The 17,303-nt window shown below is 40.7% G+C and overlaps 2 protein-coding genes across 8 annotated transcripts in view; one reads left to right on the forward strand and one right to left on the reverse strand.

Annotated features, from left to right (window-relative positions):
• The window catches only part of MCF2L2 (MCF.2 cell line derived transforming sequence-like 2), a 191,182-nt gene that overhangs the window by 65,012 nt on the left and 108,867 nt on the right, over positions 1 to 17,303 (reverse strand). The gene's annotated exons all lie outside the window — the stretch shown is intronic.
• The window catches only part of B3GNT5 (UDP-GlcNAc:betaGal beta-1,3-N-acetylglucosaminyltransferase 5), a 64,004-nt gene that overhangs the window by 2,370 nt on the left and 44,331 nt on the right, over positions 1 to 17,303 (forward strand). For 5 of the 7 annotated variants that reach the window (XM_024767272.1, XM_024767300.1, XM_024767282.1 and 2 more), the window contains 2 exons: positions 1,820 to 1,925; positions 11,762 to 16,950. In XM_024767272.1, coding sequence (XP_024623040.1) covers positions 12,058 to 13,203 — 1,146 coding nt within the window. In that variant the 5' untranslated portion in view covers positions 1,820 to 1,925; positions 11,762 to 12,057 and the 3' untranslated portion in view covers positions 13,204 to 16,950. Of the gene's footprint in view, positions 1 to 1,819; positions 1,926 to 10,220; positions 10,287 to 11,761; positions 16,951 to 17,303 lie in introns of those variants that run through there. The other 2 variants (XM_024767320.1, XR_003006212.1) reach the window with 2 other exon arrangements.

Genomic DNA, 17,303 nt, shown 5'->3' on the forward strand with positions numbered 1-17,303 from the left:
CTCTGAGGAAGAGGGTGACTCAGTCTGACTAATCTCCACCCTCCAGGTGCTCACCGTGACACCTGAAGATGGGAATGAGTGTTGTGACAGGGAGAGTTCAAGCTGAAGCTCAGAGAGGCTGTTTCTGAGGAAGTGAGAAATGAGGGATGTTTAGGACGCATAGATGATATTGCATACAAATGCTTTGACCACACACACATACACACACCCATGCACAAACACAAACCATCAGAAGGTGGAGAAGAGTTTTCAACATAAAGTGCAGGCTTTAGCAAGGAAAAATGTCACATTATATTTCATTAAAATAGAGATCAAATTTCCCTTTTATAAAAGACTGATTCAAATGAGATTGTAAGAAAAGGAAATAACTTTCAAATTCTCAAATATAGAACAGCTTGAATAATAACTCATGGGTTTTGAAATGGGTCATCTTTTAAAATGGGTCACTTTGGCTAGAATCATTGTACTCGGTGACTTTCAAATAGTCAAGGTAGAGTTCTTTCTGAGGACCAACTGCACTAGAGTCTACATAACCGAACATGGGATGTGGTAGAAAGAAACTGGGAAAAATTCAGAAGGAAATGATTTCTTCTCAAAGTAACAAAATGTATCCTGTCTTTTTGGAATGTTATATATACTCAACTGAATAAATCTTAGCTTTGCATTTTATGGCACATTATACCTTTTTGGGAATATTTCCATAGCCATTATTTTATTCCATTGTGGAATAATCTTGTGAGGAGATGTATACATTGTATCTATGTTCCAGAAATGGAGGAACAGCAAATTATTACAAGAGCCCTGCTATTATATATAGAATCTCTGCCAGCAAAGATTTAGCCAGAACAGTGTAAATCTAGAATATTTTTCTTACAGTTTGCATATATAAAAGAGATATAAGAATTCATATTTAAAGATAAGCAACTTGATCAGGTGAGATGTAAACTTTGAATAAACAAAAGTGATTTGTTTCTGCATTTTAATGCTAGAAATTCAGAGGCTGGCTTTGACCAGTAACTTATTTATCTTCCATAGTGAACGTTTTAACACTAGAAGCCAGTTTTTTTTTTTTTTTTTTAACAGAAAGGAATGTTCTACCAAGTCTGCAGGCAATAAGCCCCCTAAATTCCAAGTTCAGAGCACTATTACCCAGCCTAAGATTCCCTGAAATTTCATTATTTTGTCTCTTTTATTCCTTTTCTACAACTCTTTTGACAACGTTTTGGTTGTGCTCTAAGCAAAGTAAGTTAAAAAGATGACTCCACTCAGGTTTCCCTCTCTGTAATTTACAGGGCCTTACTTTTGGCTGTGTCATTTGAAATGTATTTTTAAGTGCTTGTGGGAACAATATTGTTCTTTCCTGTAAAGCATAATGGAAGACCATGTTCAGTCAATTAGGAACGATACCTCTGTTCTCAGTCACCACAGTATTTGAGATGTATTAGTGGCCCTTAGCAATCAGATCAGTATTTCAAAAAACTCGTATTTAATAAATATTTTTGAGAAGAATATTAAGAGTATAGCTCATCACTTTGAAAGGAAAATAACCCATAAAGAATATCGGCCATCTATTAACTAAACCATCATGGTAAAGATGCATCAACAATTTCTAGAGAAAGGAAATTAGCATACATCAAACCCCTGATCTGGACCACATTCTGTCAATAAATCTTCTCAAATGATCCTCAGAAAACACTGTTGGTACAAGGTTTAGAGACAAATCAAGCTCATGTGATTAGTAAATGGATGCAGCAGAATATAAATTACTTTTGTTCACATTCTAAAACTCTTGATTTTTCTACTCTCTTGACCCCATCAGGTCCAGATTCAAGGTTGCACCGGAACCTTTTCTTACTCTGTTAGGGGATCTACACTGGAAACATCTCTGAAGCCCTCTCAGCATCCTGTCTGTGGCCTACTACACAGTACGTGATAAATTAATATTTGTTGAATGAATTAAATATAGGTATTACCTACTTTCAGGGCTGTGCAGCATAATGCCTGGGATAGGGCAGGTGCTTAAATGGTAGTTAACTTATAATAAATGTTGATCAGCTGAGACAGAAATGTGTTATAAATATCTCTTATGTTTTAGACCTTCATTTTTTATACTCTGAACCCACAATCAAATGTGTCCAGAACGGGACATATGAACTGCCATTGGACAACAAGCTAATGTGCATAGCTTATATAACAGGTTCATACCAGGTTATATTGTCACCCTATTTTGAAATCACTATTTTTCATATCATAATTTGACCTCAGCTGTGTACGACTCCTCTCCTTTTATCTCATCCAATACTTAGTCATTGAATACTTGCTTAAAACATCCTCTCTGAGTCTTATACGTTTTACTCTCTTCTCCTTCCCTCCTTCTTTTTTCTTTACCCCCTCCTACCACTTTGAATCTCCACCCTTAAATTCCCCAATCTTCCTTGTGCAGGAAAGACTGTATGTACCCAAAGAACCCAGACTTACAGGGTCACTTTTGCCCATTGTCTAGTGCTACTGAGATCAAGAAAAGGAAGGAGGGAAACTTGAGATGGAAGGTTAGGAAAAGGGTATGTTACAAAGAAAATAAGAACAAGTTCTGGCGAAGTGCAGGTGGTAGCAAAACATAAATGACTCCAAACTTTAGACAGTGAAGCAAATCTTTTGCCTTGGGTTGCTTCTCTTGGTTCTGCCCTGCCTGCTTCCCTGTCCTCCCATCCTTCTGGGAGCTCCAGGAAGAGCAGCTGTGCCAGTGCCAGAAAAGGCAGGTGAGGAGCTCAGGGACAGGGCTGTAACTGATCAGGTGCTTCTGAGCTGCCACAGGGTCTGCAATCTATGGAGGTTACATGGTTAATCCCATGTCTCAGTGCCTCAGTTTCTTCTTCTGCAAAATGGGGAGGTAATTTCTCCCTCATAGGTTGTTGTGAGACTTAAAGAGTTACTGTGTATGTGAAGCATTCTGAACAGAGCCTGTGCATAGGTTGTTGTGAGACTTTGTAAAGAGTTACTGTGTATGTGAAGCGTTCTGAACAGAGCCTGTGCACAGTAAACACACCAAGTTAGTAACTGTTGCTAGACTGGGCATAAGGAGAAGTTTATTCCTTAAGTAGGCAAGAACACAACCGTTAAGAATTGTATTGAAAGAGCAAGCAGCCCTGTCAACCCAAACAGATATGCCTCAAGAATGAATACAGAAGGCCAAGCTTAGAAAAGCAAGTGCTTGACCTTTCTGAGACCCTCTTTATATTTCAGCATTTTTGTTTGTTTCAAATTCTGTATAATCAAACTGGTTACTGGGAAATTTCAGCAACTTTTAATATAATTCCTCTGAAATATAATATATTCTATAATCCCTCTGTCACCAGTTTCCTTAGTGCTTATCTTTACTTAGAGCCTCTCTTTACTTGTTCGGTCATTTTGTATTTCCCTGTCTTTATTTTTCCTATAACCAGCAAACAGAAATCGACACCCATGTTTAACTTATAAAGAAACATATAACTTAGTTTACATAAGTGGGGAGCAATACATTTTGTAACCAGCTTTTCCCACTGTCCCATATCCATGCTTGCAGAGTTGAAATTTAAAGTCTTTGGACTAACACTGGATCAAGAACTAACTCTAAAAATGTATTCTTTGTGGAGGGATAACAATTCCAAATGGCTTGTAATCTTTGCCCATGGCTTGAGCTAAAGTTTCATAGCTAGTCACAGCCATAAAACACCTAAAGACAGCTGTTGAGTGGAATTTGTCCTTTTTTTACAGCCTTATATTGGAAATTTGATTAAAGAATAAAATATAATTGAGAGAATATCTAATTTTTCCCACTTAAAAGGTGAGCTGTAAATTCACATTTCAGGTTGCTTCCTTCCTTCTTGAGCAAATAGAAGGGGAAATAGTGCTAAACAGTAACCAGTTGTGTTTCTCAGCACCAATTACTACAACTAATTTACTAAGAAAAAAATCTATGAAGATCAAATTATAGCCTTTCCAGTAAATTCAGGGCTTTTTATTCCTGATTTCTTTAACATGGCAGTTTGGCTCCTGAGGATTGATTCTAGCTATATTTAATAGGGAATAGATGATCAGAACAAGCCAGGAAAAAAAATACTTGGAATGTAGAACAAAATGCAACATAAAGATGGGAGAGAAAATGTTATCTTCCTTTCCTTTGAGTTATGCCTGGAAAGGAACCAAAAATTGTGTCTCACATGGGACTTTAAGTCATGAAAGCTTAAGCATAAAAGTATCAAGTATTGAGGCTTTTAAAAAAAATCTGTGACTTACTGGAGGAGCATCATTAGTCTGTAGTCATACTTTTATCACTTTAATATTTTGTGCCCCAAACGACTGCCTCACTTGCCTCTCCCTTGCCCTCCCCTGACAGTGGTCAGTGTGCTTTATAGAGGGAACGGAGAGGGCTGGCCAGCCTGGGGAATTCCCAAAGAGGAAGCACATGTGGGATGAGATGAGAATGTGTGTGATGTCTTTTCCTTTCTCTATGAGGCAGGAGGGGAAGTCATCATCTAAGAGGAGGAGGACAGGCCTTGGGAGAGGGGGAATGATGTAGCATGGCTGGTGAAGAGCCTGGGAGAGGGAGAAGGTCCAGGACAAGTGGAGGACGGCCACACAGCCTTGAGTACTCTGCTCACAGCTGGATATCGCCACTTGTGGTGATGCTGTCTGCCTGGTGCCTTATGTTTCTCCAGCAGCCCGCAGGTGTTGTAGAGAAGACAGGAATGACCCAAGGTCTGGGCTTGCTGGGGTGGAAGGCCAGGAACCAGGGAGAGGAGGGCAAAGGTGCCAGGTGATCCTGCATCTGAGACATGGAGGCAGGTAGAAGAACGGTCAGGAGATGGCTGGCTGGACCCGGGGTGTTAGGGGGCAGGCGGGGGGCGCAGAGGTTTCCAGATGAATATTTAGAGGTTGTGGCTGAAGAGGGAGTAGACTGGAATTTGAAATTTCAGAAGAAATGCAGTTCTAAGTGAAGCCACATAAATGACTTGGGCTCCTTAGGCTTCTGAGTGTTGTATGTCTACTGGGTAAGACGTAGAAATGTAGTTTCCCCAAGATTGGATGTTGTTCATATATTACAATGATGGCCAGAAACGGTGGTCAAGAAACAAAGGAGTGGACACAAAAATATGTGCATTTTTGAATTCAAACCCACTGGTTTCTCTAGTTAACATTACTCAGCCTTCAAGTCTAGATTCAGTGCCGCTTGTCCTCCTGGAAGATGCCTTCCCTAACTCCACCCAACCCCACCTTGAGAGCCCCCTGCGCTCCCAGCACAGCTCTCACTGCTCCATGTCTGTCTTCCCACTTGAGCGCCAGGACTAGCCTTTACGTCCTGCCTTCCGACTGTCTCCATCTTAATTTTCTTTGTTACCCCATCTTAATTTTCTGACGCACCAGCCCTTTAAGCTAGTTCCTGTTTTTTCTTACATCTCCCCCTTCTCCTTCCCCAGAGTTTACTGTTCCAGGCCTCTGCTCAGCTCCCCCACTGGAGAGCTCACCCATGTTCATAGCCTCCATCGTCTTTACACGCAGGGTGCCCACCGGACCTTCAGTCCTGTCTGCCTCCAGGCTCAGATTACCTACTGGACTTCTCTACCTGCTGTCTCTCCAACATCTCAGTCAACGCAGCCTAAAGCCAAACATGTCCCCTCCTCACTCCTAACTCAGGAGACCAGTCAGTGTTCCCTCTTTTGTCAGGAATGCTTGAAACTAGGTTTCTCTCCTCTCCTTTACTCCTTTCCTTGTCACTCATCACGTACCACTGGGGTTTTGTTTTTCTTGAGAGGGTCTTCTTTATTCCTTCCTTCCCTCCCCACTTCTACCATCCTAGACTAGAGCCTCCTTTCCTCATTCTGCTTCAGTACGAGGCCCTGATATGACCAGTGTCCGATCTCCAGGCATCCTGCATCCATCCTGCGTACCACTGCCAGATTTTTGCATAAAGTTTAATAAATATTGACAAGGGAGTTATCACTAAAAACAAAAAGGGAAACTTCTGGGACTTGCTGCCCTGGGCACTCACTGGCTTCTCTGCCTTATTTTCAAGGTTCTCCATAAGTACACCCCAACCTCCTGCTTTCAAACACATGCCTGTTTCTCAAGGATTTGCCCTATTTTGTTTCTTTCCTTTCTTCTGAAACAGACTGCTTGTCCTTCTGCAGCCACCTAAATCCTGTTCATCCTCAGGCCCTTCTGATCCAACTGTCACTGATCTCTACTCCTGGGGACACTCCTGGAGTTGGTATGACCCAGATTAGTGCCAACACACTGTCTGTACCTTACTGTGACATCCCTGTTGCTATCTGGGGGAACTGTGTTTTCACATGGGCACCATGAGTCTTGTCTCAACTAGATTATAGGTGCTTTCAGAGCAGAGGCCAGAAAATACGACTTCATGACTCCCACTGTGCCTGGGATATTGGCATAGCAAATACTCACACACTTATAGGATTAATTGAAACACTGGACACTGAGGTTGTTTAACTTGAACTTAAAATGCCGACCTCATCATCTTGATTAAAATGTCAAAATTTATAGCAGATTTTGCGTAATATTTTAGGATCACAAAAGTAGACTCAACAAAGAAATGGGTTGACAGCAGGAGTGAAGTAGAAAAAAATCAGGGTTCATTAGTGCCTCTAGATGCACTAATTATTTTTGTTTTTGTTCTTTTTTTTTTTTGCGGTACACGGGCCTCTCACCGCTGTGGCCTCTCCCGCCGCGGAGCACAGGCTCCGGACGCGCAGGCTCAGCGGCCATGGCTCATGGGCCCAGCCGCTCCGCGGCACGTGGGATCCTCCCGGACCGGGGCACGAACCCACGTCCCCTGCATCGGCAGATGGACTCCCAACCACCGCGCCACCAGGAAGCCCTGTTTTTGTTCTTTTTAATCAGAGAAGTTTAAAGAGCTCTCTTGTGAAGAAATATTCTTGAGTGGCTGAGGGGCACAGCTCCCAGACTGAAAAGTATTTGGGGTGGGGTCTGCTACCTTCTTTTCTGATGTTCCTACTCAACTTCTGTTCTTATTCTTCTGACTACTTCTATCAGGAAAGAGAATACTAAGAATATCTGTTCCTTCTCAATCCAGATAGAAGCAAACCCAAGTTATATTCCAAATATTTGCATATTTTCCTCTAACCAGCTCTTTGTCCTGTTCTCTCAGCAGGCTCTGAAGTCCTCTGTAATTTTTATATCCCCTCCGTAACAATACTTTGGATCCTCTGCCCCCAGCTTGCAGATTAAGTCACCACAGCAGAGTGCAGTGAGGGGTGCCCGAGGTTATACAATAAATCTGGCCCCAAACCGGGTAGCCTTGGTTCCAACCTGTTGATTGGTCACCCAGCCGCACTGCAGGCACAAAGGAAGCTGCACCCACAGCATTCTGTCGTGGATGGTTGCTGAGTTCACAATCATTATTGGGATCGCTTTGTTTCCTGTTAGGACTAGCATTTTCTTTCTCCAGGTCAGGGAGGCCTGTGGGCTTCTCTGTAGCCCCCAACCCAGCACTTTGAATACAGAAGCTAGAGGATGTGCTTTAGAGAAGCTTTATGGCTGTGTGAACCAGAGGGTGGGCCTTGATTGCCTGTGTGTGATCTCCATCAGCAAAGCCAGGGCCGGGGCAATGTTATTTAGTTGTAACAAATGAATTTAGACCATGGAGGTGTTTTTGCTTTTGGTTGGAAAAGTCCGGGCTAGTGACTAAGTTCACTTTGGAGGAGTTGGGGTGTTCTTTTGCTATAAGAGAAGCTGGGTCCTCTAAAAGAGCCGTTTACCATTCCTAGGTCTTCCCCTCATCACATCAACACTATCAGGGAGACTTGGTTATGACTGACGTAAACAGTGGCTCCAACAATTCAAGCAGCTGCGGGTGGAGAAACCGTGACTTAGAACTTCACACGCTGTGCTGAGCCTAAAGCAGTAGCATGGGTTGTTGGCTTTGTGACAAGTTCTTTTTCATTTTTAAGAAAACAGTTGTGACTCTTAGAGGCCAACTGGGAACAACTGAAGAAATGTAGGAAAATGAGGTAAATACATACATGGTGGGGTAGGGAGGGGACAAAACCAATGTTACGGGCTGGCTGCTTGGCTGTAGTAGCAATGTTAGCAGCAACATTCCACCCGGGTGAGTAATAGACCCCATTCATGGGAGAGAGATTAGGGCCTCTGTGAGCGCAGTGTGCGAGTGGGCGCTGGCGGAGTTGGGCTGGTGGGCTGATTGTCTAGCAAGAAGCTCTGGCTTGTAAACAACTGTGAATAGGTGCAAAGCAAGCTGCCCTTGGAACATACTACTGAGTGCAGCTGCTCAGAAATGGGAAGCTAGTTTTGCCTGTGGTTCCAAGGGTTACTCTCCTCTTTGTTTCCTTCCCAGGATCTCTTGGAATAGAAACAGCAGATTAGTTTCAATGGAGAATTTTCTTAGAATTCTTAAACACTTATGCTGTCTTAAAATCTGCTGTTAGGGATTCCCTGTTACTTCGCATTAAGCCTCCAGTTCCTTCAGTATGTATTGTGGAAGAAGTAGAAGTGGGTTTTGGCCTTCAGAGATGGACCTTATCTAAGTGAGCACTGTTAAGACGGAGAGGAAGTGGCCCACTCCCCCCAAGCCAGTGAAAGTGATTGTGCAAAGTGTAGGCAGATGCCACCATCAGAAATGGATGCTTCCTGCTGTCCTTCACCCTACCCTACAGCGTTCGGTCCGCCACGACCAGCCAAACTAAGGGGGAAATTACCAACATTGATCTGGCCCTTAGAATAGTATTCCTCACCTTTTTTGACAGTAAAGCACAATAAAAATGCATTTTACTTTACAACGCTAAAGGTATATACACACAACACTTAAAGTTTCACAAAACAATACTTACACTTACTACTTTCAATGCACTCTTCCATTCTCTATTCTGTTCTTCCTTTTTCTTTTCTTTCTTTCTTTTTTTTTTTTTAAGCTGTTTGTGGCTTCCTAAGTGGTGCTAGCAGTTTAAAAATCTCTACCCTTGGGGATAAGATGCCTGTGCTGATTATCTCTAGACAAAGTCTCACTGAGGCTTGGTTCTAATCTCCTGTCCTCCTTGGACTTTTCGCATGCTTGGCTTTTGCAGTTATCACCCTCATGTGGAGTGATCCTGGGGGGATGTGAAAGGCCTGAAGTCAAGAAGGAACTCCCACAGCCCAGGTTAGGCCGGTACTGCCTGGTGCTCTCAGTGTGTGCAACTAGTTTCTTATCAGGGACAAAGGGTAGGGGACTTGAGGATGAGGTCTTTGGGCACAAAAGCAAAGCCCTTGCCCCGGGGCTTGTGATGTGGGCTCAGCTACTCCGCCAGCCTGGACATCCTGGAATCTGCGTTGTCCTTTCCCTATCAGTCTGTTGAAAGCTCAGGAGACTGATGTGTCAAGCCCGAGGGGAGAGCCTGCTTCTCCAGGCAAAAGGTTGCATCTTAACTGTGGTAAGCACTGGGGACAGAATCCTCGAGGAAGGGTGGTGCTGTCTCCTAGAGGTAGGAGGAAAGGGAGGACACGTGGCAGGCAGTGGTGGCAGGGGCCTCATCTGAGGTGGTACCTGGCTGGGCATCCTGACCCCAGTTCTTCCCAAGTGACCAGCTGCTTGAGTGACAGGTGGCTCCACCCCCAGCATGGTTCTTTGCACCAGCGTTCAGAGAACGCCTACTAGGTATCAGGCACTGACATGGATGCTGAGGTAGGGTATCTACAACAAGGCATCTATCTCGTGCCTTGGGTCAGAGTTCACAGTGTAATTGGGCGGAGGCAGTTAAGTAAAAATCTCAGTACAAGAAGATGAATGTAAGAACGTGTTGTGGCTGCAATAGCCAGGAAGGACATGGAAGCAACCTAACTGTCCATCAATAGATGAGTGGATAAAGGAGATGTTGTACATATATACAATGGAATATTACTCAGCCATAAAAAAGGATGAAAATAATGCCGTTTGCAGCAACATGGACGGACCTAGAGATTGTCATCCTGAGTGAAGTAAGTCAGACAGAGGAAGACAAATATCATATAATATCACTTACGTGTGGAATCTAACAAAATGGTACAAATGAACTTACTTACAAAACAGAAATGGAGTCACAGATGCAGAAAACAAACTTATGGTTAGCAGGGGGGAAAGGGGGGGGTAAATTGGGAGATTGGGATTGACATATACACACTACTATATATAAAATACATAACTAATAAGAACCCTCTGTATAGCACAGGGAACTCTTACTCAATACTCTGTAATGGCCTATATGGGAAAAGAATCTAAAAGAGTGGATATATGGGTATGTATAACTGACTCATTGCTGTACAGCAGAAACTAACATAACATTGTAAATCAACTATACTCCAATAAAATTTTTTGAAAAAAAAGAGAAAAAAAGAAGGTGTTATGGCAGTACAGGTAAGAGCAGGGGGCCCAATTCAGACTTCCCAGAGGTAGATGCCCGTAGAATTTAGTTAGGACTAGTAGACTTCCTTTGGCAAGGGGAGTGGGGCTAACAGGCCACAGGACTGCTGGTGCAAAGGCTGGTGTGTGTGAAATAGCAAGGGTGTCTGAGCTTTCAGCCAATAATTTGGTATTGTCAACTAGTGGAGAGCATCTGAAGGGGTTTCAAGAGCTCAGGTAGTCTCATGGTTAGATCTGAGTTTTAGAAAGGTCACTCTGTGGGGAGGATGGGTTGGCCAGAGATCTTTCAGTCAGCTGTACTGGTCTGGCTGAGAAGTGAAGATGACATGAAAGGGTGAAGAGAGGTTTAGAAGAAGCAATTCACAAGATTAAATAATTAGATACAGAAGAGGAAGGAAAGGAGGACTTTCAGATTTCTGGCACAGACACATGAAGTGTAGTCAGACACAAAGAAAAAATGGAAACAGATTTTAGGGGAGAAGACAGTAGAAATGGCATTTGAGTACCCCCATGTGCAGGTAATTATTATCTATCTACCTTCCTCTATCTATACCTCTATGTATGTTCCCATTTAAGACTTCAAATTAAGCAGTGTTATTAGAATTTTTTAGATTTCTGGGTTAGATGCATGATAAAGTACAACATACAGTAAGTGGCTGAGCCAGCACTGGTGTTCAAATTGCCTGACTACAAAGACGGTGCTTGTTATCCTGTGGCTTCCCAGTTTTGAACATGTTAAATTTGAGGTGCCTGTGGAGTTTCCAAATGGAAAAGTACAGAAAGAAGATGACTGTACAGAAAGGTCACTTTGGTTAGAGAGAGTTTGGACTATGCTTTTGAGAAGCATATCTCAACTCCTTGATTATGAACCTTGATTTGAAAAAAAAAATCTTACTCCTATCCCTGCCTTGTCTGGGGCAAGCTTTAATGGATTTTTACTATTAGGAACTTCCTTTTCATTCAGTATTGTTCCCTGAACTATATAGCTGCTGTCATCCTGACTATATTCCAAGTCAACAGATTCATCGATACACCCATTTGAGAAATTTTAACTTTAAGTATATAAGATGATAGACATACTGGATGCTTTTTTTTTTTTAAGGTTGAAAAGAGAAAAGGGTCTCTGTATTCTGAATGAGAAGATGGTAGAGAGTGGTTCTTTCCCTTTCCCTGGATTCCCCTGAAAAAATAAACAGCTGTATGCCTCCACGCAACACCAGCTGCCCCATCACCTTTTGTCCAGATCAGTCAGGTTACATATTGTTTTTAAGGAATTAAGAGTAGTCTGTTTCTTTTTGGTAACTCAGTAACCTATTCACTTGTCATTTTTTCTCTTCCTAAATCTAATAGGTTGCACTTAACTTTCACAAAAAGGAGTACACAGAATAGCTGCGTAAGGCCAATCCCGAACTTAATGAAGGATGTCAGAGTGGGAGCATTCTGATGTGCCAGTGTCCTCATTCTGCAGTGTGTTCCGTTTTCTCCCCTTTCCGAAAAAAATGGTATTAAAATATTTTGTGAAATAAGAAGCTCCTTTTACATTTTTAATGACCAACATGCACATCTGTTCTAAAGAATACAAAGTCCTATGGTCTTGAAGAAGGAAGCACCCATTTAAAACTGACCCTGAATAAAAACAGACCTGAATGGACGTCAGAATGTTTGTTAGTGGCAGGAGAGTAAAAAAATGGCAATTTATTCAGTTATTTGCCACTTGTTTTGTACTAAGCCTCATGTTCTTCTGGATATCGATCGATAACCACATCGTGAGCCACATGAAGTCCTACTCTTACAGATACCTCATAAATAGCTACGACTTTGTGAATGATAGCCTGTCTCTTAAGCGCAGCGAGGATGGGGCTCCTCGCTACCAGTACTTGATAAACCACGAGGAGAAGTGTCAAACACAAGACGTCCTGCTCTTACTGTTTGTAAAGACTGCTCCTGAAAACTACAATCGCCGTTCTGCCATTAGGAAAACATGGGGCAATGAGAAGTATGTTCGCTCTGAACTTAACGCCAACATTAAAACTCTGTTTGTCTTAGGAACACCTTCTGACCCACTGACAAGAGAAAGACTTCAGAGAAGACTGGTTTGGGAAGATCAGATGTACAGTGATATAATTCAGCAAGCCTTTGCTGATTCTTTCTATAATCTTACTCTTAAATTTCTTCTGCAGTTCAGTTGGGCAAATAGCTTTTGTCCACATGCCAAATTCCTTATGACTGCTGATGATGACATATTTATTCACATGCCAAATCTTATTGAATACCTTCAGAGTTTAGAACGAATTGGTGTTCAAGACTTTTGGATTGGTCGTGTTCATCGTGGTGCCCCTCCCGTCAGAGACAAAAGCAGCAAATACTATGTCTCCTATGAAATGTACCAGTGGCCGGCTTACCCTGACTATACTGCAGGAGCCGCCTACGTGATCTCTGGTGATGTAGCCGCCAAAGTCTATGAGGCATCACAGACACTTAACTCTAGTCTTTACATAGACGATGTGTTCATGGGCCTCTGTGCCAATAAAATAGGGATAGTACCACAATACCATGTGTTTTTCTCCGGGGAAGGTAAAACTCCTTATCATCCCTGCATCTATGAAAAAATGATGACATCTCATGGGCATGTAGAAGACCTTCAGGACCTTTGGAAGGATGCCACAGACCCAAAAGTAAAAATGATTTCAAAAGGTTTCTTTGGTCAATTATACTGCAGAATAATTAAGATAGTCCTCCTTTGCAAACTGACCTATGTGGATACGTATCCGTGTAGGGCTGCCTTTGCCTAATAGTACTTGAATGTTGTATGTTTTCACTGTCACTGAGCCAGACGTGGATGAAAAAACCTTTAAATGTTTGTCTATACCATAAGTGAAATGAATATGAAGAACAAAGAAATATTTTGAAAGCCCTGTCTATCAGAATGTTTCTTTGATTCTAGAAGCCCTTCAATATAACTTATCTACTTCATTGCCTAAATTCATATCAAGGAATTTATATTTAGACAAGGTTTATGAAAACAAAACTAAAGGGAATTTCAAGTTCACGGTACCACGTGTATATTAGAGGTGTAGAGAAGTTATGAAGGTGCCTAGGTGTTAGAATAACTGCTTTTGGAAAATACCAAGTAAGTGTATAGTACAACATTTCAAAGAAATGGATATATTGTTAGACCGGGTATACAAGTTTATTTTGATTAAAGAGCACTTGATGGAGTTGGTGGAGGCAGGAGAGGATTGGCCTAGAAGAAAGTACATGAATCTGGTAAAAGAAAGTTTCCTCTTCTTCAGAGGAGATTTAGGAAAATGTACACAATTTCTTTATAAACTGTCAAATCACTTACTGTCACATCCATGTAGCTATTTTACCTGGATAGTGTTGGAGTCATTTTAAATATATTCATATCTTTTTTCAAAGTTTAATGTGAAATTTGAGAAGTCATTAGTTCTGCCCTAACTAGTACTTTATTATGGTTCTTTTTGATTATTAGAAAATGACACAAAACATGGACAGTGTCTTACTCACGGGGTCCTTCTCTAGAGAGAAATCATTGTTAATTCAAATAAGCTGATTTTAATTTAATGAATTTTTCAACTGGTTTTTAAATATTCAATATGGGTCTGTTTTTAAGGCAGCTATTTGAATGTAAGTTTACATAGAGGAATATAATAATGAAGAAGAATTCAAAAGGAAAGATAGAACATTAAAAGCCTCTTTTCTCCATAATTTATAAAAGTTTTAGTGTCTAAATTGTATTGATTACTAAAATTAGCCTACCCCTCTCCAACAGGGTCTCATAAACCACAGTACTTTGTTCTGAGTTCAGCTTTTAAAATTGAGAGTATTAAACATCAAATCGAAGCTGTAGTATTTTTAAAAAATCTACTCTTTCATCACAACAACTGTCAGAGGTTATCTTCAACTTATAAATATTTCCAACTTCAAAGTAGAATGAAAGTGATAGAAAAGTCACCAGAATGAGATTTAAAGCATTTGTAAAGCTGTAGGTTTCTTGTAATCAAAGAGATGTGGCTGAGATCCAATAGCGCGTTAACATTTATTTTACAGAGCAGGATAAAAATGTGGCTATGATGCAAACAACCTCCCCTCACTACAGAAAGAACTAGGTGATATCTGTTGTTAGGGGGATTATATGAAAGCCAAAATAGTGACTTCAGCAAAAGCCATCGAACTGATTATAAACCCTTTGTCTGCAGAGGCTCCTGTTAGGGAAAACTAAGATGTATCACTTAGTAAGATGTCTGAAACATGCAAAAAAACTAAAAAAGAATTCTCAGTATACACAACTGGATGATGATATGTATAATTTGTTGCAGGTAGCTTCTCAATGTTTACAGAATTTTTTTGTTAATTTTTTTCTATTTTGAAAATTGAAGCTTGTTTACATTGATTGCTCAGATAATTTAAAATTTTTAACTCATGTCAAAACATTCTAGTTTTTAGTTACTTTCAGAGTAGGTTCAGGGTTTTTAGATCATTACAGTTTTAATTTTCTGACCAATTTAAAAAACTGTAGAGAACAAAAGCGTATTTTGACAAAGCAGGTTTATAATTAATTTTTATTAGTTGATTCTTTAATAACCATTTGCCTTTTGGCCATATATATGCCCTGTGTATCTATACTTGTAACTGTTTAAATTTGCCATTGGTTGAAAACATCAGCGTCTCTCTGGCCATCAAAATGATCTTGTTTACAGCAATACTTTTGTGAAACAGTTATTTATTTGTGAAAGAGCTCCCCTCAATTGTGTTCATCTTTTTATTTTTGCTTAAAATAGAATGAAACAGTTAAATATGAAGGAAATATGAAGGCACTTCCTTTTTTTAATAAGAAGGAAATTGCTAGACTCTTCCTTCATCAGATTTAAAGTACTGAGAAGATTAATTGTAAATAAAGGATTCCAACCTTTTAAAAAGGAAGGAAAAAACTTTTTGGTGCTCCAGTGCAAGGCTGTCTTTTAAAAATCATCAATAAAGGGAAAATAAACTCTTAGCCTAGATGGTCAATTGACAGTTATACACAGTGTTATTGATAAAAACTTTTTACCTCTTGGTTGGTTTGCGTCTTTTTTCCATATTATTAATTTTATACCAAAATGTTAAATATTTATATTATTTGAATTTTGCTTATATGGCAAAATAGAGGGTTTTTAAAAATAAATCTATGATTTCCAATAAACAACTTGAAAATTGTCAACAGATGTGTATTTTCGCAAAGGTTTTTAAACTCCTGTGTGAACACCATTTGTTTATATAATCAACTAGTTCTGTTTAATGTCAGAGAGGTCTGTAGTACATGATCATAATCCTATTTCCTGTTCAGACTTGCTGCTGTGCCCATGATAGAGGATTATTGTGTCCTCTGCATTGTGGAGCCATCTAAAATGCTTCTTTTGTTTGTTGAAAGATTTATGCTGGAATGTCTAGGTGGGGGAATTCTTCTTTCCTAATAGATTGTTCAGGAAAAGATGAAATAAGAACCTATCTATAGCCATAGTGCCTTAAGACACCATTTGAAAGGTCATATTTTCCTTTTATTTGATATCATTAAGCTATTCAACAGTTGATTCAAATTTAGCCCTAGTCTCTTAACGTTATGAATATTCTTAGGCCTGCTCTGCAGTGTTTGGTGTTTCAGTATATCTGTACATAGTATGTGCTCATCTGCTTTTCACCTGATTCTGGCTTGATTCTTAGCATAACATGGTGTGATTCAATCTATATATTTTTTAAAACTTGGAAGCATCTGAATTATTTGGTTGTAGTAGAACTTTACTTGCAAGGCATGGCTGGGGTATTTGTAGTTGGGACTAAAATGATGATGACTCAGAAGAGTTAAGTTGACCTATTTTGGGGACTTTAATTGAATACCATAGCTACAGTGAGAATCAGACAGGGTTACTCATTCTTCTGTAATAATGAGAGAAATGTTAGGTGTCTCCTTGACTCCGCTTTCCCTGCAGTGACTGCATTCTGCAGTTGGACTAGCCTCAGTCGCAGCTTTCATTATGATGTTCCTTTGCTCCAGACCTCAAAGGCTCCTTACTGCCCCAGCATCAAATCTAATCTCTTCTACCTGGTCTTCAAGGCCTTATCTAATCTTCTTTTCCTCCTTCATTCCCTGTAGCTTTATTTTTCCCACTGCCGCTATTACCCATTACAGATCTCATTCATGAGATCTGACCTTGCATAAATTGGTTTCCCTTGCTAGGAACACTGTTTCTCCTGAAACTGTTGAAATCTTGGATTTACAACCCTACCCTTGCTCCTCCATTAAGCATCTCCTCCCCTCCCTCTAAAATATATATTTAATCAAATATTTTATTGTGCTACCTAGGAATCATTTCATGTGTTTTTTCCTAGTTAAAATATAAGTTATGAAGGATAGGGACTATGCACAGTGCTATCACATAGTGCTTAGAATCATTATTTTTCCCAAATATAATAAAGTAATGTTATTCTGGCAAGCCATCCAAAAATGAAAAGAGATTAATTATTCAGGACCCTTAATGGACACTATGTGGTGTAACATTTTACCTGCACTACTTAAAAGCTTATAATTTATTCAACAAAATCTGAATGCTTACTATGTGCCAAGCATATTGTACCTATCAACTCTAGCCCAACAAATCTGTATTAGTTATACATAAAAACTCAAATCTGGGCTTCCCTGGTGGCGCAGTGGTTGAGAGTCTGCCTGCCGATGCAGGGGACACGGGTTCGTGCCCCGGCCCGGGGGGATCCCACGTGCCGCGGAGCGGCTGGGCCCGTGAGCTATGGCCGCTGAGCCTGCGCGCCCGGAGTCTGTGCTCTGCAACGGGAGAGGCCACAGCAGTGAGAGGCCCGCGTACCGCAAAAAAAAAAAAAA

The sequence above is a fragment of the Neophocaena asiaeorientalis genome, unplaced genomic scaffold (genome assembly GCF_003031525.2).
Source record: "Neophocaena asiaeorientalis asiaeorientalis breed wild unplaced genomic scaffold, Neophocaena_asiaeorientalis_V1.1 scaffold225, whole genome shotgun sequence".
Classification (NCBI taxonomy): Eukaryota; Metazoa; Chordata; class Mammalia; order Artiodactyla; family Phocoenidae; genus Neophocaena; species Neophocaena asiaeorientalis.